The following is a 26,166-nucleotide window of genomic DNA, read 5'->3' as shown; positions in this document are numbered from 1 at the left end:
TCTATCGACATACTATAAACAGTGTTTTTGGAGAACGATCTTATTTTCTACCAAGTATATACCTGATATAAGTAACCGATATATTCCTTATAGCCATTATTTTTCAAGTGCCTTGAGTAGTTTTGAACGATAGTATACGTTTTAGATTTCATGTTCCAAATTAAAACGGTTTTTTAAGAATCTCAATAAGTTACGTATAACTACTCATAAGTGTTTAAAGTTAAAAAAAAACAAAGAGAGTGAAATTGCAAAGGCCGGGTATTTCTTAAAATGTCGGTCAAACAAATACGCTTATGCGTTAATATTAGTTAAATTACTTATTAGCTAGGTATTACTAATTATTTATTCTTAGAAATTGAAATTCTATAGATTTAAATAAAAACGTTTTAAAAATTTTAAAGATGAAATTCAAATGTGTGCGGTCATTTAAAATAAAATAAAAACAAAAACTTTAAAACGATAACAAAAAATGTTAATAAAAATATAATTTTTTTTTTATTATCCGAAATTGTGGTTTTTTTTTTAATTATCTACTTAAAAGTTAAAATTATCCAAACAAAAAATATTTATATTTTTCTATAAAATAAATGTTTGATTTTTATATAATTACTCTGTATATTAAATATTAGTAAGCAATGATCAATTTGATGGTGCAAATGGTGGAAGTAGGGGATATGAGGCATCGAGGCATGTGATCATAGTCCGTTCGCAAACGTCGGATTTGATTAATTCAATATGTCATAATGTTTGTTATGCAAAAAGTTATGCAAGGAGAAATTATAGATAAATTACCATCATAAATTTAAATATAATTATCTAATTAAAGATTTATTATTATTTTGTATTGGGGTAATGTAATGGATGAAAGTGTGACACCGTAACAAACCATAGACATAGGTATTTAACATGAAATAGATAAAAGGTAACAAAGTTTACTGCAAAATATGTTATTAAAGTCATCTGCGTATACATATAGGTACTAATGACAAATGGTAATGCTATAATATAAGAGATACACAATATCAAATATTCGAAAGTTATAGGCCAACAATATCGAGCACACAATAAATAAGAGTTATGGATGGCTAAAATATACGTAAGTCTTTCGTAACACTGTAAAATATTAAACTGTGTATGTAATTAATAAATATATCAATTAAAAAAGAAATGTTTAAAATGCTGTTATTCAAAAAAGCTAAATTTAAAAATTATTGAAATAATATTTTCACTTATTTTAAAGCATTATAATTAATTGCTTAACATATTATTATTACTCTCACAACATTATTATCGCATACACCATTAAGCAGTTTTATAACTAACACACTTATTTTTAAAGAAATCAAATAATATTATTATTTTAATTGTCAGACAACTATATAACTAAGCTATTACATTAATAATTTAAGCATCACCTTTAAACGGCGTTCCAGTTCCGCATGTGTAGGTATGATGTCTCGTGTTTTAATAACTCGGCTATTAAAAATACGATTTCGTGTATGTAATATATATGTATAAATATATTTAGAGAGAGATGAGTCTACACGACTGAAATGAAGTTAAATAATCGGTTTCGTCGTGGTCGTTTTTCTTTTTGCCAACGTGTAAATCGTAGTGCGTACTTCCTATATACATGGCGTATATATGTATAATATTATACATACATATGTATATTATATTATACTCTCACACACACACACACAAATATATATGTATTATATTATACATACAGTGCGGCAGCGATATGACGCGCTAGATGGCCTGTGAAAAGCCTTCCGAATTAGTGAACTATATTCATCGGGAGTTCTTGGCGACATCGATATAATTAGCGGGGCGATAGACGAACGCCACGGGCGGGCGCGCCCGTGATTTATCGCCCCCGCGGGAGCGGACGGACGTGCGTTTTGGTACGTTGCCTAAAAAAATACGCCTTCGCAGGCCGCCGCGACACCGCACTTACACCCGAAAACACTAAATTAACCGACCGAAACAAATGTTTTGGACGACACGGCATTATTGGACCAAAGTGTTTCTAATATAATTCAAAATCTCTTGTAACACGCCTGTACATTATATTATATTATGCCGTCCTCCCCTCCAATAATAATATAAATCCATCTATCCGTGTCGGTCCTTTATACTCACTCGGTTAACCCCAATGCAAAAAAATAACCCTACGGCAATATAATTATGTATTATGCAATTCGGCTTATTTATATGAAGATCACTGAATTTCAACGACTTGCAAGTTTTTTGTGTAGGCCGCGGCGACATTACCAGACACATTTTGTCCCAAATTGCTACTAATTAACATTCGAGAGAGCTGCCGGTGTCAGATTTAGTAACAATTTAGAGCAAAAAGTATCTATAGCTTTGATTGCTCATGAAACAATATTACTATCCTATGATGTAAACTGTGGTAAATGATTAATCACTGGAAAGTAATTGATAATATTATACAAAACATACGTAATAATATGTAAGAACATAATATTCTAATGCTATTTTAAAAACGATGATGTCTAAAACTAGAACTATGTTGTTATAATATATAATCATAAATTGTAGATAAGTTTCAGTTGAGTTTTCTTTAAACATAAAATTGAACCCATTCAGAACAATATTTAATTTAATCAATTCGCTGTCAAATAGTGATGATGTAGATTGTAAATGTAAATAACCATATATTATTATAACATTAGATAAAGTTCGTTGATACCTATATTATAATTATAGATATTTAATATTATCTACATCGAACTATTACAGCAATGCATTGAAATTCAACCAAGAAAATTTATAGTTAAGAGATATAGATTATAATATTATATTGTAAGTACCTGTTTCAAATTTAAAAAAAAAATATTTTTGAGTTAACCTCGCATCTATTTTAAAAATTATCATTTTACGAATAAGTTACAAAAGATAAAGATTAATATAAATTATTATAAAATAGTATATTAGTATAAGAAAAATGATGACGCTGTAACTTCTTCATTTAACAATATATTTTTAAACAAGGTATTAAAAGAATATTCTCCTTTTAAATGTTAGTGCCATGAGTTAAACTCAAATATTAACCTAGTAAAATTCTCTTGGTGAAACATTACTATATTTCTCATTAGTTTGACGTAGACAAAGCATCATGTTCATGTTTACATCAAGTGCGTCATCACACACAAGAGCAATTATCAAGAATTTCAATTACTTCTCTTGTGGATGTTCACTGCTGAATAATTATACATTTTTAGATGAGGTTATTAATTTTGTAATTTATAAGTGGGTCGGGGACATCATGGGATTGTGTGTATTTGAAGCTACTTTAAACCTAGTTCTACCGTCCCCGACTTTTTTATCGACTTTTGCGGCATATATTTTCTATTATTATGATTTATTATGTATGAGTAATTATGCCAAAGGCATACCCTACCAATAAAATACTTACTGCATTATGATAGTTTGTAAAACGCCTAGGATTCAGATGCGCATGGTGTTTATTTTTAATAGCGCAAATATAATTTGTTGCTGTAACGACATTGAAAAGCTCTTGCTGAGACGCGATAAATAATAAAATGAAATTTTGTCGACCGTTGTGAATAATACGGTTTGCCGTGTGTGTGGTTTTCTTGGAATCTTTCCCGAGAATAAACGCGTAATAAAATTTAAACTCTTATGTCAATCCTTAATGATATCTCATAAATCAAGGCATTCAACTATACGTAAGAATATAATATAAAGACGAACGTGTCGTACGAAGTATAAAAGCAACGATCTGTATATTAAACTGGATTCATAATCATTATTCTGTATTATAATATTATTATATATGACTATATGTCACTAGCAAAATCAAACACAACGATGATACACAGAGCTTGATTTAAAGGTCATTACGTAAAAACAATTTGCATTGCTAGTATACAAACCTAACATAACCAAAATGGGTAAGGTACTTAAATAGATTATTAAATCGTGGAATAATGCAATAAGCGTATCGTGGAACATCAAGATATCGCACAAAATAAACATAATACGTTTATGGTTAGTGTGAACAAACATTATTTAATTTTGGAATAATACACTAAAATAATATAAATTCCATGTTGATTTAACAACTAACCACTTGAAAAATTTAACTTACATTGTAGAAACGCGATTACTATATTGTTAATATTATTAAACATTTCAAATCTGGAATCTAATAATAAGAGAAACTCAGTTCACTATTTATTAGTTCTCTCTCTCCCTTTCTGACCCGTGCATAACATGGAGATTGTGTAAAGCAGAACCAATTTTGTGCTGTTAACTTTAGTATTAAAGCGAATTGAAAAATTATAAATTATCAAACATAAAATTAAAAAATGTTTCTGTGTTTGTATGTTGACACGATTTTTCAAATAAATTCCGTGTTACATACATTACGTCATATTAGTATGGTGATATTAGCGTTTTGAAACATTGTGCGCCGGAAACAAAACGCCGTTGTTAATGATTTTGTCAGTAAATAAAAACTATTATATTAAATTATCATTATAGATAGTATGGTAATAATTATACTTATTACTTTAAAGGACCCGTCGCGTCGTGGAGTCGCACGAACGTGTCGTCGTGGTGGCCAGAGATAATATTATAATGATGATGATAATAATAATAGTTTAACATTATATTATATAAGAGGTGGGCCGGGCAAGAACGCAGATTATAATAGTTTATGTGTAGTAATAATATCATAGGCGACGAAGGGGCTGGGCTGCGACGAGGTGACGGGTCATTACTATATATACAGGTGTACATTGTATTCAAATTGCGTGTTCTTGTCGATCGGCAGATCACCGAAATAGCCGTAATTTATCGAGCCTCGGGAACCGACCGTAGCATATTATCATTTAATAATATACGAATCTCATAATAAATCTTAAATATTACACGTGCTAGTGGCGCGTAATGGTTGTAGTGGGAAAAGTGGGCATTCGCCATTCCTCTGCTGGCGTTTTACTGAAGGAGCAAAGTTATGATTTTACCCCTCTCACAATTCTTGTTTTAGCAGTTAAAATAATACGACATAAATTATTTTTATCAAATGATAATAAATAATAATGATACAGGGTAATTGCGGAGGTCCAAGATATTATAGAAAAGTCGCGATTCTTGGTTTTCAACGATCGAGAAACAGCGTTTCATGTTTCTATAAAATATTATAGGTATGTTCCAACTCGAATTGTTTGTGCAGTTAATTTCTTCGTCGGAGAAACGCTATTTAAGTGATATATATATATATAATACTAAAATGATATTCCTAAACGTGTGCGGTAGCCTGGAACACTTTCGAGAAATTAAATTTAACGTGACGACAGCGTCACCGTAAATGAGCTATACAAATGATATTATATAGTAAGGTATTTAATGGCGTGTTTACTATAGTGAGGAGAAGATGATATGGATGGATGATTTTTTTTTTATATATATAAATTGCAAAAAACAAATTTAGTGATATTTTGTCAACAAATGTCTGATAACAATTATACTTAGTAGTCGATTACTCAATGTCGATTTTGAGAAAATAAATTTTTAATATTTTAAATATTTATACTGTATTATGTAATAGAAAATTATGTAGATTAAACATAGTTAAAATAGTCATTAAACCATTGTCTAACAATATCAAAAGATCACGCATATCTTGTAATCTAATAGGATAAATGGGTTCGCCAAATATTGATATATCGCCAGAATATCAAAATTATTATTCCAAATTAAACAATTGATAAATGTTGTCTAAAAATTAAAATTATATAATATTTTCAATTTTCTGACGTGGATGTTAATAGCTATGAATAATATTATAAAATACATCAAAATTATTATTTTTAAATTTCAATTATAGTTGTGATAGATAATATATTTTAGCGAAACTATATTTAGCAAACTTTACTAATACAGTTCATGGACTATCTTATTGTACATAATAATGGCAATGTTACTGTATTTGTATAATATTATTAAATAATCAAAATTTTATGAGAGCTCACCACTCAGTGGTGAATGGGGAGGAGTTTTCTTCGAGTTAGTGAGCCCTGAAGTCTGAACAAATTCATATCCCCACCCAAGAAAAAATCTCAAGTACGCCATTGAACGCAAATATATTATATATGTAATGCGATATAGTATGAAATATACATATAGCTATTAAAACTGAAACCCACCGTGTCTTGCAGGTTCATGTTGCATAGAGTTTTATATTTGTAGAATTAATGCGATACATAATATACCAATACACTGCAACTTGAGAAGGTTTAAGAAAAAAAATAACGTTTGAGCTGTTATTGCCTCCTTCCGGCCTGAAACGAGCTTTTTGAGTAATTTTATTTTTGTCCTGATTTTATTTTTATCTTTGAGACCGATCCGGGAATGTTCACCCCTTGTAGTCTTGTAATACTTTTTTATTGTAAAATTGATCTTTTTATAATTGACTACCTGCAGAAAGTTAACATTAATGTTTCACTAATTACACTTATTTACAGCTTTTTTTTCAATTTTCCAAAAATCATGTCATTTTTAAATTCATATTAATAGACTGATATGTTTAATGGACGATTTTCCCCAACTATTTATCTCGTTTAGAGATCTTTACAACGTAGGTACCATAAAATATAAAGTTGGTTTAAGTTTAGGTATATAAGTTTGATGTGATGCGTACGATACCAAGGTATGTCGAAAATCGATAATTGGCACGCATATATTTTAATGTTTGTATAAAAGCTCTTGGTATTTTTATTACTAACCTGTTACACCTCAACTACCTCAAATCTTTTTCGACGACAATCACGACGCCAAATGTTAGAATTGCGTTATGTATACTTTTAGCAATCACTGCATAATATAAATCATATAAGTCATTAATATCGTAACTGACATAATATATTTTATACAATATGCGTAGTGGCGCAAGGTAAAATGGAATAAATTGATTTGATATTTTTTCGCTAATAATTATTGTACACTGTTTTATAGTATAAAAAAAATAAAATAAATATTCTATAAACACGTATAACATGTTATCAAAACATTTGATTTCTGTTTAATTGATTGTAATAAAAATTAATAATCCATTATTGTCCAGATAATATTATAAAGATGAGACTTTTTTTTTTTCGTTACGTGAAAAATTATTTATACGGCGTGATTCGCTGACCGCTTGTTCCAAGCCTCGTCCATAGTATTATGACACATGTGATTCAGTGAAAAAATAATAAATCATAAAACATCGTGTAGACATAGGTCGCCGAGATACTTTTTTTCCGGCGAGGTGAGGGGGTTTAGAGAGAAGCGGTCGAGGACGGGATTGCTCGCGTGCGCACTCGTTACCGGTAGCCGGACGGCGCGGCGGCGACTTGACGCGTCCGTCTTTTAACAGTTTTTAACGCTCTCTCACTCTCACTCTCTCCAACTCTCTCGCTGCAGAGCGCGACGCGTCGTCGGCGGTGGCGTTGGAATGCGGTGGCCCGGGGGCAATAAATTACCCCGAGTTGGCACCCCTGGCGCGGTGTGTGGCCGCTGCCGATCTCGCGCCCACCGCCAGAGCACACACACACATTAATAATAATAATAATAATAATATGATATATATAAACACTTACAAATACATATGCGCGTAATGCGAACGTCACATGAAAACGACATTATTAATATTATTCCATATAAGTACCCAACCGGGGGGGGGGGGGGGGCGGAAGTGAATATATTCTACGAAAAACCTCGGAAAACGCGTTGCATAATAATGACAATTAGTTATACTATAATGACTCGAAGACGCGCAAAGCATTCAAGAAAAACATTTTTATCCTAACACCGGGGGTGTCGTACACATTTGTACCTAAAGACGTAACAAATCGTCCGCACACATAGCATGGGTTCGAACACTTGGCGTTCATTCATACCTATTAAATACAATTCGTTCGTTCGCAATAATTATTGTACGACTCGTCTGCGCGTAAATAGTTCGTATTGTGAACAATAATTACATTTTTCTTTTCAAACGGTTTATATAGGTACGTTTACAGGTACAGTAAACATAGTAAACGATAACAAATAATAATAATAACAATAATTATAGTGTGTAATTTAAGAGTTGAAAACTGTATTAGATTGTCGATAATATTGTGCTTTGACGAGTAATCACTCACAAAATTTTCAAAAAATAATATTACCTATGTGCGTAAATGAGTAAGTTTCTATAGTTTTTACCCGCATAGTATTATAGCTCTAATATATTTTTTAATGTAATAACAGAGTTTTGATATGAAACACGTTATTTTGTTTGATTTAAAAGGGTTTGAAGCTTTTAAAAGCCACTCCAACAGACATAATAAAAAATGCCACGATGTACCAACGAAGAAAAATATCTAAAATCTCAATAACAAATTGCGTAACGCCATATGATTTTGTTCATAATTTTCTTGCGTCGTATAAATACATAATTCATAGAAATGACTTGTTAACTTTATAATAAATCATCAACCGTCAATATTTATTATATATCATATAGACTTACAGAACAGATGGAACATTCAAAACACGGATTCAAATACATAATATTGTAATCGACATCAAGACCTTTTAATTATGTCTATTATTAATAAAGTCTATATAGTATATAAACGATGGCATCATAAAAGTAATATGAAAACAAATTTAGATAAAAGTTTAATGCTATGAATACAAACGCATATGAAAGGTGAATTAGCTACTGAAAAGTACCTACTGATGTCTTAATAATTTTTCGACACGTTATCATACAATTTGATAATAACTGTTGCACTCTTCTGCAGTGTTAAAGTCAATATTTGTGAAACATTCATCGACGTTATTTAACGGTATACCGATATGATAGCCAATAGATTATGATAAATATGAGTGTATAAATACACATTGATAAATCACTTATATCTCTGTTCAAAGTGCCACTTGTAACCTATAAAATTGAGACAAATAAGATAAGACCCCGATCCGCAAGTTGGTGAACAATTCACGTACAATCCGAAGAAATGTTTGTATTATAAAAAATAAATGTAAATAAAACATCACGAGTATTGTATTTACAGCAAGCATTGCTCGTTGGTTTCCTCGCAAAATCTGAATAAACGATTTGCTCGTGAACCGGTTGTGGGTGAGCATATTTTATTATTTACATAAACGGGCGACATTATAAAATGAACTATTTTCACCACGTTTCACTCCTCCTACCGGTAGGGAATCTTTTAACGGTTTTTCATCACCCCCACCGATTTAGCTCGCAATCACGCCACGCAGCGATAAGTCGTCTGACACAACGAGGCGAACAAAATTTCATTTGCCAACGCCATCCGACGACGACCGGTTTTGAGTGCATCGCGCGCGACGACGACATTTTTTGACTGCATAATATGTTATTAATAGTAGGTATATACGGTGTGCTTAGTATGGTTAATTTTCCATCGACTCTTTTTATTTATTATTTACATTTTAAAAGACTCCATGTATACACCATAATATATGCTGTGTTATTGTAAATATACAGAGATTGGCCAATCCTATTTCATGGGGTCTCTTTTTTATTTACTTTAAATGAAACGCATATACCTATCTATACATATATTTCAATAGGTCAAAATTTCATTTGTGGGAGGGGGATGTTTGAAAACAGTTGAGGGCATGAGCCTCAGCCACCATGAACAATAAACCTGCAGCTGTATGTATATTATAAATAGCGTATCCTGCAGAATTATATCTTATAAATTTATAATGATATGTTAATGCTTAAGTATAGATATTCAGTGTTTCAACCATTTTGAGAAAAATTAAATAATGAATATATCATCATTCTATATTCAGATACGATAAACACGATTAGAGAAAACTTCAAGGGCGGGGGAGGGGTGTTTATATACGTAAGAGCTTTAGCACAATATAATTAAAATCTAATTATCTGTATATTATTTCAATTTGTATAATAATTATTAATTACTAATTATATATAAATATAATATAGCTATTAATTTCTATTAGATGATGAATCAGCTGTAGGCAAATTATCAGAAAATTGACCAATACGTGCATATCATTATATTTGCTTAATTATGCTGTCTTAAAATCTGAATAATAAAAGGTGGGTCACATTTAGCTTTCAATGAAAGAGCCTTGTGATAATATTTATTTACAACGTTTCTTCATATCATTCAACTTATACGTATAATGAACTTCTTTTAAAAATTCAACTCAATTAGCAGTAATGAATATTTAATTAAGCTATAATACCTGGAAATATTAACATAAATATGAAAACATGCTATTAAATTGTTAACTCTTATAATCTTATCTTATGAAACTACAAATTGCAATTATAAAATTATATTAATAATTACAATGTATGCGTTAATATCGTAATATTTACAACTACGAGATAAATCGAGTAAATGAAACTATATGGTTTGTCCGACAGTATGAAATAGAGAGTAATATTACTATATGATTTGAACATATAACTTCATAACTGAAAATATATTTTTTATGATGGTGTAATAGAAATATTTACAAGTTTATTACATGATAGTTACACAGAATAGATAGAAATAATATACAGTAATTTCACACATATTCCTTAAGACTCAGGTAGTGTTTGTAGTTTCATTTGTCAATTTCTTTTGCTTTATTTTTATGCAATTATCTAAACACAAACTCATTTGAAAGAACTTAAACAATAATCGGCCACAAAAGCATTATAATACATGTAATTTTACATTGTATAATGCAACCTAGACTTAAATAAAAATTTCAATTATATGATATTATTGTTTTATTTTACATAAAAATGTAATATGTGGAAGTTTAGAAAAATTAAAATGGTAAGTATAGTTGTAAAAGTAATTAATATTTCAGAATATAAGTTAAAGTAATACGTGTAGTCGAAAATAATTTAATAAGTATAAATTAAAAATTTAAGTTTTTAATCATTTTCGATACATTTTTGGGTTAGTTCTTTTTTTTTTATTCTTTGAATACTTAAAATATGTGTCCCTGCAGCGCTGTCTTGTAGTATTATACATAACTTATTTATACTACTTATAGATATATCCTATCACCGAACACCCTAATAAAATAATTATCCTTCATAATAAATTATATATTATAAGTAATAAAGTTATATATATCGATTCATAATTATAGAGTTCGAATATTAATTACCAAAAGTTCATTGAAATATGCATTCAAAAATTAATTATATGCCATAGTAAAAAATGTTTTTAATAGTATGGTAAATTTTTGTCAATATGGTATTAATTATTATATTGTGTATATTATGTAAAAAACAAGCATAAAGTATTTATTTTTTTAATTTTCAATGTATGCGATCATAAATATTTAATATTTTAATTATATAGACACGTAAATATAAACTCTCTGATTTTGAAAATAAAACAAATGGTATAGATAAAGTTCCGATGTCATCATAAACCAAAAAAATAAATTTATTTTTTAAAATTATTTACTGTAAGTAACATGATATAATAATTAATGAAATACAAAAAAAAAAAAAATTAATAGACAAGTTATTCGGAAAAAAAAATAATAATAAATTAAAACTTGTTTGAAAAATCTACCCTGCTATTTTTTATATAATATGTGTATTTCTTCAGTTATCAACAGTGTTGTAAATAATATTATATACTTTTTATTCCAGAAAAAATAATATAAAGTTGTGGTCGTCCTCAGCATCGTAATAAGTCGTACATAGATTAGTTGTAGGACAATATGAATTAAATAAAACAATGTTATGATTATGGCTTGAAAAGTTCAAATAATCATAATAATTACAATCGTAAAATAATAAAAATATAATATTTAAACAATGTGTGAAATGAAAAAAATGTGATTAAGATACACTTAAATATATATATATTGATATTGGCACAGCATTTAAGAATTTAAATTTGATAAACATTTTGTAAAAGAATATATTCTACAAATATTTTAAACATTTGTATAAAACACACCACATCCATTATTTGTCAATATTGTTAATATTTACAATATTACGCTCATATATTATATACATAACGTACACATTACTAGCGCGCATCGCGTTTTTGACCTTTCGTCTTTTCCCTCGCACACACGCCATTAGTCACGTCTTCGCCACGCAAATTGTCAAACGTTTTTTTCTTTTTTCTCTCTGCACACTTTTTTTTCGCTCTCTCCGCGCGTCGGAACACACGCACAGTCGCGTATACTGTACAGACGTACATATTGTGTATACATTATATTATTTAGGTATGCTGCGTGTATATCATTCGTACGATTGATGGGTTGGCGCGGCGGCGTGCGTTTTTTTTTCCCCTGCACTCGTCGACCACCTCGCGACTCGTATACTATAATATATATATACATATTACGACTACATAATATTATTATATCCTCTTCGCCCGCTGCTCGCGCACACAACAATACGTATTAAATATATATATATCGCTTACGACACACACGCACACACACATTACACTACGTTGACGTCGGAAGTTTTGCACGTCGTCAACGCGACGAAACCGCCGAGAGACGTTTATATAAATATAATGGTAATAATAATAATAATAATAATATAAAACGAACGGCGCGACGGCTGCTGCTGCTGGTGCGGCGTCTTCGGTGTTGGCGAGCTCGTCCAATTAGGAGGTGTCGCGATAGCCGCCAATTATTAACGACGACGACGACGCACCGCGTGTACACATAATAATAGTAATATATTATCGTCATTAAACCGCGCCGTCTCATGTACGGTATTCATGTGTGTGTGTGTGTGTGTGCGTGTGTGTATGATATATATATACGCTCGAGTTTTATTTTCACTTTGAAAGTTTTCGGTCACGAAATAATAATAGAACAATATATAATTATAATGTTATTCGTTGTACGGATTCATTGCCGCCGACCTATCAGACCACCGTGATGTACGCCGATTTTTTTTTTTGCTATTGTACTATACATACCAAGTCAGCGGTAATGGTACATGGCTATTTGACATACTTGTAAGTCGTTATAATATACATGCCTGTGTGGGTTCGTGTAAGTGCTGCGGGGGGAGAGGAGGTATATAGAAAAGCAGGAGTGGTTTTGACAAAACTTTAAGGTGAGAAGCGAGGAGTGAAAGAAAAAATTATTTTCTTTCACTTTTTGAAAATTGTCCAAAAAACGTATTTATATGTTTCATTCTTATAATGTGTAAAATAAACACTTGATTTTTAATAATGTATAACAAAATTTAATATTTAAATATTACATAGACCCATGTAGAAGGAGGGCCGTTCTACTGGTCAAAAGGGACAATTTTCAATTTTAGGGACACTAAACTAAAAGAGATTTATTGTTTTTTTTTCTATTAGAACCGTAGAGGTTTAAGAACCTTAGGTAAAACCTTCGTCTTCATTATATCAAATTTCTAGTCATATGTTGAATAAGGGTGCCATTACACTAATGATGGAAGAACAGACGGCAATGTGTACACGAAGGTCATCAATATAAGTGTAGCGAAATAATCTCCTTACACGCAAGTTACCTACGCTTGGTTATGTTCCAAAAATTTCACTTTTGAAATGTATATAAGTACAATGTGTAGAGGTGTGACAAAAAAAAAAAAGCTGAAAAATTAACGAGCTACTCCGAAAATCTGTCATCATAAATTGACCTCAAAATACCTGATGAATTTACTCTGTCGTGGCAGGATGGCAGTCAATTTATTAGTAATGGAAGAGAAATGTTTTAAGAAATTATAAAATTTTGATAATGATAAAGAAATTGTATAGTTGATTTGCCGACAAAACGTTGAAGAATATTTTAGTAGTAGGTACTACCTTTGATTTTTTTTTTTAATATACTTATAATATACACATAATGTTGAATATTCATGCAGGTATTTTTAAATAAAATAGTAATACTAACATTACTTAGTGCAATTACAATCCAAATAAATCAAAGGTACACATTATAGTATATATATATTTAAATTACAAAGGGACAAATACATTTTCGCTATTTTTATTCATTATACATAACGTATATTACTCATAGTTATTCACTAATTTTCTTTCAACATGGTTTGTTAGCAGCTTAGCACTGAAATTATTTCAGGTCACGCTAAGCTATAAACTATTGCTTTGAAATTGTTTACCTTTAACTTCTTTTAGAAACATAGAAAATTGAAACTAAAAAATAACCAAAATAAAACATTGATTTGAAAATATTTTATTGAATCTCATTTTAGCAAACAGTATTCAGTTTTGAATAGATGATATAAAATGTTATCTAAATAAAATAAGATTATTTATAAATATATTTTATATACTATGGTAGTTTTATTAACCATATTAGTTGACCTAACGTATTGCACAATATATTATAATAAGTAGTTCGTACCTGTGTTCCGTAATCAAAAGTATGATTATATATTTTTGTAAAATTCAAGAAAAACCAAAATCGTATAAAAAAAAGTACAAATAAAATTAAGATTATTGTAAAAAATATAAAAATGATAAAACCGTCCCAATCTGAATTAACGAACACAGAAAATCATATAGAATCTAGATGATATATTAATAAGTGTATTTTTCGTACAGTGCTATTTTGTAAAACAAATCTTGCCATTATTTTTTCCGGGAGATTTAAAATACGTTTATTGATCTAATGTTTATTGTCATACACGTCATAAGTTCTACTCTTATATATTATAACATCTCGTCTGTATGAATTATATTTTTTTATCATTACAATTATTTAATAACAATTCACAATATATCTGAAATAATTTATACTACAATAGAAATGAAACATAGGGGGAAACGAAAAAATACCGAGAAATAACGCAACGTTGCCCGGAGGGAGACTAATTATAACCGTACGACGTTATTATTACGACAATGAGAGCGTATATTATGTTTGGCCTGCCGGTACGACGTAAAACGCGGGAAATGGACTAGTGCGGTGACGCCAGAACTTTTAATTCCGCCGCTGCAGCTAGCGGTCCGACCTTTGGCCAATTGTTACAAGGCGGCTATGGTTTATCAAATTTTTTCTTGATTTTTTTTTTTACTTGCTTCAAGAGATTTTCACATGGGTCCAACCCTGACGAGATTTCATTTTATGTATACAGACATTTTCACTTTAAAGACACTGTTCTGATATTTACGAGACAATTTATTGAGTTTATTAGTCCGTCTCATGCAAATTCGTTCAAATTTCGTATTAAAATAGTTGGTGGGGGGAGGAGGATTCAGTCGAGCATTTCTTACGAAATAACCGTCACATTTTATTCCACGCGAAATTTGGAAAACTTTGAGGTACCTATGTACGTATAGAGATGAAAATTATTGTCGAAATTAAATATACACACGAAAACCTGCAGTTGTGATTAATGTCTAGGTATCAGTTGAATAACAACGAGCTCATAATATGTTTACTTTCACATCAAGTGCTTATATTCGTGCATTCTTTACACACATACTTATATATAATTTTTAAAAATGTAATATTAATAAATTAGCTTACAAAATAGGTTTTGAGTACATTTTCTATAAAATTATCACTGGTGTAAGTTGTAAAAAATGATAAGTAACAAAAATAAAATGTGTTAAATCATCGATGTATTATACTTTCTTTATAAGTAGTAGTGCTAAAGTTTTCGATTACATTTCTCCTAATATTATAATATTTTAACCTAGTTATTGGTTGTCAGCAAGTAAGTAGGTAGGTACACTTACTTAAATATAATGTAGTCACAGTATATAGTTGCATTCCGTGCACTGCATCACTTGAAAAAACTATTTCAAACGTATCTATGTAGTTAAATCTATATTACGTAGGCATGGGTCATAAAATCTTTTTATCAGAGCAAAAATAAAGCTAAACAAACTTAAGAGTATAGATAAAAGATTTTAATAATTTGTGTAACTTTATATCACATTGTCAAGTCGACGAAAGCGTGTTATAATGCTGTACTTTACTAACTACTTTTGAATTTAACGTCCTCCGCACTAGCTATCTTTTTCTTTTTAAAAATTAACAAATTAATTCTATAAAGTTGTTTATAATATAATAGATACTTATATACCTATTGTTAATCCTATGAAATTTCAAATAAAACAAAAATCCAATTTTATGAAGTTTTCTTTTACTTTTAAATAAAAAAAAAAAAATATTTGGTTCCATACCTTAGGAAAAATACATTCACCACTCCTTCGGTGACTATATAAAGAAATTGATAACGAGACGTAACAACATTATTGATATAAATTATTTTCAAAAGATTTAAAACTTCTGCAAACGATACAAAATCCACAATAATAAATAATTAATAGTCAAAAGAATTTCCAAAAGGTTTTGACGACACGCATAATAAATAATAACATTAGGTATACCTACCTACCTATTATCTAATAAAATAATAAAATAGTTTTTGTGTAACCGTAACAGCACGACTACAATTTTAAAGTATTTTATATTTATATTATTTACAAATCGTGGTCAAACGAACTTTTCGAACAATGGCACGGTGATTGGGTGTATATGTTACACTGTATATAACTAACACGCAATTTGCACTTAAATATTTAAAACTGTCGTTCGTCAGTCATTTCCGCAGTTGTTTTACCTCATCGAAAACGTTTCTCCCCCAAACGATTCACCGACTACAAATACAAACCACTCTACTAAGTATATGTATAATATAATAATAGACAGTAGCTGTGGTTATTCAAAATGACATAGTAAAATTCACGCGAATTGTGTTTAACACACGACTTAATGAAATTCTCAACATTTGAACTTTTGAAAGCGTCAGGAAATATTTCGAATTCAAAAAAAATATATTGCACTAATATGTACAAAACGTTAATATTTAAACATACTGTTGTAGTTGAAGGAATTTTGATGTTTTAATTAATTTAATTTGTTAATATTCGCATCGTTAAATAGAAATAATTTTCATTATTTTCTTAAAACTCGCACTCCTTCCATTGCATTTTAGACAGTATTAATTAACTGTTTATTTGTTACTATTTATGTATTTATAAACTGTAGATGAAATACGTCTATACATTGAATAATATTTAAATATTTAAGTTATTCATTTTTTATGGAAATTACTATATTACTATATTATTTATGAATTCAAAAAATAAAAATATATTTTGTTAAATAACTAGTTTTAAGATGTTTTCTTTTAAAATTGTTGTAAAACAATTTTAAATTAAAATATTTCATCCTAATTATGTATCATTTTACTATTTTAGTAATCAATTCATATAAATATTATAATATTCAGTAGATAGTTATCTATTGTATTATTGTGGACGTAGATATAATTCAGAGATGATTAAATATTTCATTTCTCTTCTAACCCCATAAATACTGTCTAGATATGGAATTTCTCGTATCTCGATAAGTATAGAAGAAAAACTTATGTGTGTGTGACATGGGAGGAGGGCGGCGTTGCAGTGCGTGTATGCAGTGTTCGCCCGAGCGGAATGACGATTGGACAGATCACTTTAATAACACTTGTGTCGGACTACGGCGCCGGGAAAAACTGAATAACATTTATACATATAATATTATGTTGTATAATTGACATCGTATATAGCTCACGTCCTAGAAGCGAATTTACGCCAACATATACTGTAATACGGGTTTTATATAACTTTTGTTTCTATAGTTTAATTTTCTATCGCGTAAATGGCTCGCGTCCGTTGTTGCACACTTGAATGCACCGGCGGTCTAATTGGACTAAATCGGTCCTGACTTGACGATTTAGAAGGAGAAAAAAATGCCATTTTCCGCTTGTCCATCGGCGTTCAAGCACACGTGCGATCACAATTATATATATACATCAGGTACAACAGCTACCTATATACACTATACTAGTAGCTGAAAGAACAAAAATATAACGTACTACATACATAACATGTTATGTGTGTCTCGACGAGTTGGTACACCGTGCATCCACTTATGGTATGTATATTGGTATAGATATGCGTTTTTAAACTCGTGTCAAACTAATTAAAATATTTGTTTTCCTAAAAAACGTTGAAACAATAGCTGTATATATAATCAACAGACCCAGTGCACGCAAACTGCGACCGGAAAATATAGGAGCACCATATTTTCATATTTTTTATGCAATAAACATAATATGGGTAAAATATATGTTTTTTTAAATATTAAACTTTTGTTTTTTTTTTTTTTATGCCTTTATTTCCAATTTTTAATAAGCTTTATGTTGATGTTTGAAATCATTGTTTAATAGATCGATTGGCAATAATGATTATTTTTATCGTCTATATATTCATGTACAATCCATGTAGGTGTCTAAACGTGCTCAAAAAATGTTATAGTCATAAAAACAAATTAAGACTTAATAAAAAATAATTCTTTAAAATTGCTTAAATTTAAAATAGTTTTGAAGACACTCAAATTTAGATACGTATATGGACTAGTTTCAATAAAATGGCTCATACTGTTGGCTTGATTTTTTTTTAACCGAGTTCTGTAAATCTACGTATTAAATAGCTTATGTGAATGGCTTAAAAGTATCGAATTATTATTGAATATTGCAGGTATATATTTTAAATTCATGGCCAGATCTAATACAAGAGGTAAAATTGACTACGGAGGCAAAGTTTTCGAGAGAGCATAATATTACGAGGATACAAACCGATACCCTATACATTATACAGCTTATGCTTTGGCCTGTGGGAAAACGGAGGCGGCGGTCGGTCTTGTCTTCTGTTTAGAAACGGTCCGCCGCCTCCGTGATAAATCGCAAACCGTTTCTCATGACTGTTTCTCATTCTCCCCTTGATCCAAATCAAAAGCTAAAACGAAACGCGCGCGTGTTGAACAAACATATGCGCTGCATCACCAGCTATATATATACGTATTATAATTAGGGATGGGATGCTGGGATTTCGAACTCATTGAACCCTCGAATACCTTGAGTTTTTCAGAAATGCGAATGGTTTAGAGTTCGAAAAAAATTTAATGTTTGAATTTGAACTGTTTTGAATTTTAGAACAGCTTGAATAGTTTGAACTTGTTTATTAATTTCAAGTTTGAGTATGACAGCAGATGATTCATAAAACGTTTTTCGTTTAAATGTATTTATTGTTTTCAACAACAACAATAAATAAATGTTCATAATATTGTATATCACAATAGTTAATAGTAATAATAATAATAGGTAATAGGTAATAACTAATAATATACTATAATCGACCGCTAAACTACAGCCTGCGAATGCAAAATATATAATAAATTGTCAACAGAAGCACCATGCTATGTTGTGACGCGCAAGAGAAACGCATGTAAAATGTTATATTATTAACTGGCATTATAGTATCTTCAACTATACGTTTATGTAACGTTATTAAACTGTTTTTACTCACCAATTGATTCTGGTATGCAGTGACAGCTGTGAACGTCGTTTCCGGATATACAAATGTCTTGTATTCTTCGGATTCCAAGTCTACGACAGAATGTCCGGCCGTTGACTCGCTGTTTCTCTTCACGAGGTGTATGCGTGGCTGGTACTTATGCATCGAGTTCAACACCAGCTGTGGGCCAAAAATCGTTCTTTATTATCATCATCATCGACATTATTGGCATTCAGTTATCAACACTATGTCGGTTAGATAGATAAAATAGTATAATTATTTCTTTAACATTTATTACTTAAGTGTTAGGTCAACGTGTTTAAATCGATTATCGATTCTTCGATTCCGTTAGACCTTTTATAGTAAAAGCATAATCTAAATCAAAATAGTCTTCGAGTCTGCAAATCCTTAATTCTGGTAATTTTTAAATTCATAAAATATTGTTTAGTTGTGACATACACTTTTGATCTATTTAATTATTTCAATCAACTGCATTGCGTAATTGTTGTGCTGTACGTATTTAGTGAAATTTAAACTTTAAAGTTCCCTGACTTCATTTCAACTTAAGTTAATCATTTTTTCAGCCATTATAACAGAATAAAAATCCAATGGTATAAGTATTTTTTACTTTTATATGATATTGAAGTAGTCTTAATAAATGTTATATTCATATTTATTTTTTTAGATCACGGGAAAGCTGCATTTAAGCGGGTTTATTAAATTTATAACAAAATGTATGTAAATAAAATGAACGAAGAATTAAGCTATAAATATAAAATCATTAAGATTAGACTCGGAATCATTTTAAATAGATTTTTCAATAATATTATTAGCAATAGCACACATTTTACAAAGTTTCAGTGAAATCATTATAATATGAAATACCATGAAATAATTTGACGATAAATGCTGATTAATTTTGTTCAAATACATGTTAATTAATAAAATATAGTAGGTATCTAATAAAAAAAAATGTATGTTTCCATTTCAGTTTTTTTTTTTTTTTTTTTTTATGTTATTACACGATATATAGTCTAAGCTGGGCGGCCGAAGAACGATGGTGTGACTTTATAGTAGGTTGTTCATGTTTTAGATCGAGTAAATATAAAACTACAGCGGAACTTGTACATCCTACTACGTCTATGTGTAATGTGTTGTGTATGTACAATAGGGCTATAGTAGTGCAGTATCTACGCTAATGCAGAAAATTACAAGGCTGCTATTGACATATTTTATAGAAGAAACGGATGTATCTATGAGATTTTCTCAAATACCCATTCATAAACAAAAATCTATGTACCCAAGATAACCGTTTTTGATGATCTACGATATCTAAATCGCACAAAACAATGATCGATGAACTGAAAAACTCGTACCACACACAAGACGTATAAGAGTTATTAAGAGCTATCACATTTTTACGCCAGACGAACCGTAACTGCAACAACTGCAGCGCATCATGCAATAGCAATGATTGTGTTCCGTTCTTATAATAATATTATAATGTATGCAATTATAATTGACACTCGTGCGCCTTTTGTAAAAACACGATTAGTGCCGTTATTGGCGGGACATTAATAAATAGCATCATATTATGACTCGAAAATAAAAAAAACACTGCGCCTCTGTTACGCACACACGCATGTTGTACGCATTTTAATGAATTATTTTAATATGTGTGGTATACGCGGTGGTAGTAGCGATGTTTGTTTAACGCAACGGAGGGCGTCCGCGCGGATTAAAACCTCCCTCCGCGGCTAATTTTACGGGCGCGATGACTAACTGCAGCTCTCCCGCTCACTACATGGCATATGCGGTTTTCGTTTAGACGCCGTACGATACGACAACAATATATAATAAAATAATATGTCACACTAAAAACGGTTGGATTGAATAATATTAATAATAACAATAAAATAATAATAATAATAATAATATATAAAGTGATATTTTAATCGCTCAGGGCGAGCCGTTTATAATTGTATTATGCATAATATTAAAATATGATATATCGACTCAAATACAAACACGGGCCGCGGTCGAGAGGGAAACCGCGTATAATTGTTTTTGTATTGTGGGCCGAGAAGAATTAGTTTTATTGGACCACCTCGAAACCGATAAATTCAAATGATGAATTAACGTGGATGAAAAAAATCGCTTACTCGTCCAATAATCGCGCTTAATTACTAATTACTAATGGTTTTCTGTAATCGTTATTGTCGCGGTAAATGGCAAGTGAATCATTATGAAAATAATTGTTTAAAGTAAATATTATTTTGAAAATGTTTATAAAAGGTATAAATTAACATAAGGATAAATACAGAATAAGAGACTGAACTTAAAATCTTAGTTTAAACCACAAATGAAAAATATGAGTTGATCTTAAAATCACTCGTCTATCACATTCAGATTCAAATAGTTACAAAACTACATATATATAATAAAAGTATAAAAGTGTATAATGTTCATAAATATTGACAAGGTTCTAAAAATTATTTTTTACACATATACTTTAGTAATCATCAAACTACTTTTGTGTCGATTTTATAATCATAATTAGTATTTTAACATATTCTGTCTTTATTTTTTTTAACAAAAGTTAACAATGCTTATTTTTTTGTTTAATCAAATTAAATAGTAACGCGGGGGCTTTCCTCACACTATGGTACAGAATGTACCAATTCCAAATAATTATAATTTTATAAAAATGGCTTCACTTTTACATTTTTTTACTGAATTTCAGTTAGTTAGTCATACTTTATTTGTACAAAATTTTAAAATAAAATAATGAATTATAAAACAATTAACTATAGATACTTGATTTAAACATGATTTTGAATTAAAAATTAATTTATTTGAGAATTTAAATTAAATATTATCCTCGTCGATCGGATTTATTTCGATAATACCGCTTAATATATAATAGTAGTTATTTCTTAGGCATGCGGATGAACTATTTCGTGCCCGTATGTATATAGGTCTACTTATTTGTTACTAGATAAACTCTCTAAGCACTCATCAAATCCTTACTGAACTTTTCCAATTTCAAACTAAACGCAATACCTACTAAGTACCTACATTAAAGCATTATAATATATTTATATACACACACATATATATATATATATATATTATTAGCACTTGGTAAGAATAGTTGTTGAAATAGAGGAAGATTACTCACGTGTCCATGTTTGTCCATCTCGTTGTTGGTGAGCTTTACCTTCTCGAATGACACGACCTGCTTGCGCAGTTGATCGCCCGTGAACGGCGAGTCGGGGTGCGTGTACAGCCTGTGCGGAGCGGGTGGGTCTGCCTTGCCGGCCACCAGCCACGAAGACCGGTGGTATGCGTAACGGTAACGCTTGTTGTCCACCGGCACGATGTCCATGAGCACAGCGTACCGCTGGTCCGACCGCAACCCCATGAACGATACACGGACAGTCGGGAACATCCTCCTGCAAAACGGAAGGTCGATTAATTATTATGTAGGGCTAAACACAAACGTAGTAGCGCAAGATTAATTCGCCAGGCATGATCTTTGCTCACTCGTGATTGTTTTGAAAAATACCTGCAGTCTAAGTACTTAAAGAATATATTTCTAAATGCTTAGGTTTTTAATTCCATTTAAGAATTAATGAGTACCGTAACATGTCTTTTTACCATCGTGTTTAGGTACGTATCTAAATTTTTAATATGATGAATTCTTTTTTTTTTTTTTTTTTTTTTAATGTTGTGTTGATGCAGCTTTATTGATATTTAAACGAGTGATTTCTGAGTTATTAAACTTTATACACCGAATATAAATTAATTGTAATACTGATTAACTCAAAATTTATAAATTTTAACTATTTGAGTGACATCGACCATTTATATAAAAGACAAATATTCGCTTCAATAGATATTCACTTATTTTATTTCATATTTTTAAACTAAAATAACATTTTTTTTTTTATAAAAACTATGTATATATAAATCTAGATAATGTAATATAGCAAATTTAGGCTTAACAGAAACAATTTTGTATTGTTAGTTTTAGTATTAATATAAATATTTGATCTTTGAGTATAAGCTTATAAAATGTTAATTATGTTTATTAATCATTCTTTTATTTATTTTTTTTTTTTTAATTTTTAAGCTAAAATTTATGAGCATTTCTTAATCATACTATTTAATTTATTTGTATGGGTACAATAATTTTCTCTTAATTTTGTTATCATTTTTAGAATGTATTTATTTATTTTGTTAATAAATTTACGTTAATTTCAAAAAAATTTAAATTATGTTTGATAAAGAATAGTGCTCTTATAATTTTTTTTTTTAAGTTATACATGGTGATTATCAACATATCATTCTATTCTTTGACATAAATTACGTTAAATTGTAACTGTTAAATAAGATTAATAACTCTTCATTGCATTATATATATTATTTATTTTGTGTAATATCTTTGTAATTAACGTAAAATAAAATTTCATAAAATTTTTAACCTATCAATCAATCAGTAGCTTGAGGTGGGTAGACATTAACTAGTTAAAACATTAAAAATTACGTTTATTTAATTTGTAATAAACTTAACAAATTTACTATATACTTAAAGTTACCATACTTCATTATTTACTAGCTTTTTATATTTATTATGAAAAATAGTACATTGAGTTAAATTTTGTTTATACCATATTTATGATTGTAGCAAAAATTATGCTTTATTAATTTGTTATTAAATTACGCCGTATACAATGATTAAGCAAAACATTTAAAAGTACACAACATTCATTATTTGTAACCTATGGCAATTAAAAATGAATCAACATATATATTTTTTTTAACTGAATAAAGTTAATATTTCTCTCAATATTTTGTTTTAAGCCTTTAGAGTTGAATATGTTGTTGGTTAATAACATACAAATACATAAATATTTTTACACTAATTAAATATGCTATTAAATTCAAGAATAACTAAAGATGTGAAAACAGAAAAATATTTCACCCATTGATTTTTATCATTTAAATATTTTATTAATTTATTGTTTTGTAATCATTCAATAAGACACTAATATATACTTAAATAACATTTATATCGAGTATAATAATAATAAATTACTATTACAGACGTATTTATACCGCATACATGGCAATCGCGACATAACAATAGATCACGTGGTTCGATAGCTAAAAGCAAGCCACATAGCGATGGATTGACGTGAAATAAAATGGAGTTGTTCACACAAATCCTGCGGCGACGAAGCAGGGGACGACGACGGAAAAAGGGCGTATATAAGTCCTGCTGCTGCAGCAGTGAACGTACATATTATGGACGTTATGGTATGGGTGCGTGCGTGTGGGGATACGTAAAATATATAATATTAGCGTACATAGAGTATATAATATCAATAACGACACATGATTACACACAATTTACATACAAAAATCGCAAGCTGGTTAGATCGGACTAAACAACGCCACAGTTTAAAACATACAGAGTGATTCATCTAACATTTTCAAAAATATTACAAAAGAAAATTTTTGGTTGAAAAATGAAAGCTTGTATCGTCCACAGAACACTTCTGTGTAGTATGAAAATCTCAAAAATTTTAAAATATATCATAATATCCTGAAGATCATAATTTGAATAAATTAATTATTAAACGAAAAAATTACGATGAATATTTTTTGCGAATCACCCTGTATATAACACAATATCGTACTACATTATGTATATATTATTACAAACGTGTGTATGCGTTTGTGTGTGTTTGTATATATTGCGACCACAGCAGAAGTTAAATTGAATTCCCGGCCGCCCACCTTTCGTTTCCAAAACGCTGACAGGCCCCAAAAGCCGGGAGCGTATAATTTGTACGAAATCCCTAGTCTTATATCGTCGTACATATAATATTATGTGTATACGTATTCTGCACGTATTGCACGCTAAGAACCTCTGCTTACACAAACGAGCTCGGCGAGTGGGGATAAAAAAAAAAAAAAAACTTTTTCACCCCAAATCGGACGTTGGTCGCCGTCCGGCGTTCATATCATACATAATGATATGTGTACGTACGATTTATGTTTTATATATTATATACAATATAGTAATAACATCATAACCGTCCCGGTCGTTATTGTTGTCCCCAGCCGAACAGATGACGTATCGCAGTCTTCGCAAGCACGTTCTTTATTGCTGTTACATAAGTACATAATATATACTCTGCTTACAAAGAAGCCAGTCGACAAACTGCATCGTTTGCGGTCGAGGCGCTTTTCAATAAAGACTTTACCCATATATCTAAATGCCAACGTGGTGCACTAAATCCCCCCCGATTTTTACAGTACCGGAAAGCGTTGCACACAATTGTCCGTTATATTTTAGTTACCTACCTATATATTATTACACGTCATATAATGTATTAAATCGGTTACTTAAACATACTATTGACAACCACGAAGAGGCCACCGGCATTTTTTAGCGAGACATTTCAACGAAAAAAATATAAAGATCTTAATAATTTTAAATACGTTTAATAGATAGTGACTTATAAATATTGTCTAGTTTTCATTGCATTTTCTGAGTTGTTTGTTAGTCAGGTCTAGACCATTTGACATAAACATAATGATAATATTATTACATTTATTAAGTATATTTGGAAAAATCTACCCCAAACTCCAAAACCATCCAACATTATGTTTTTTTTTTTGTTATTATTTAATTTGATATCTGAAA

The 26,166-nt window shown here is 30.0% G+C and overlaps 1 protein-coding gene across 1 annotated transcript in view; it reads right to left on the bottom strand.

Annotated features, from left to right (window-relative positions):
- Positions 1–26,166, bottom strand: part of LOC112604000 (T-box transcription factor TBX20-like) — a 60,718-nt gene that overhangs the window by 16,873 nt on the left and 17,679 nt on the right. Inside the window, 2 exon segments of the mRNA XM_025352854.1 lie at positions 19,461–19,628; positions 22,630–22,903. Coding sequence (XP_025208639.1) covers positions 19,461–19,628; positions 22,630–22,903 — 442 coding nt within the window.

The sequence above is a fragment of the Melanaphis sacchari genome, unplaced genomic scaffold (genome assembly GCF_002803265.2).
Source record: "Melanaphis sacchari strain LSU unplaced genomic scaffold, SCAv2.0 Contig117_pilon_pilon, whole genome shotgun sequence".
In the NCBI taxonomy this organism is placed as follows: Eukaryota; Metazoa; Arthropoda; class Insecta; order Hemiptera; family Aphididae; genus Melanaphis; species Melanaphis sacchari.
This window is presented reverse-complemented; position numbering and strand designations above follow the sequence as displayed.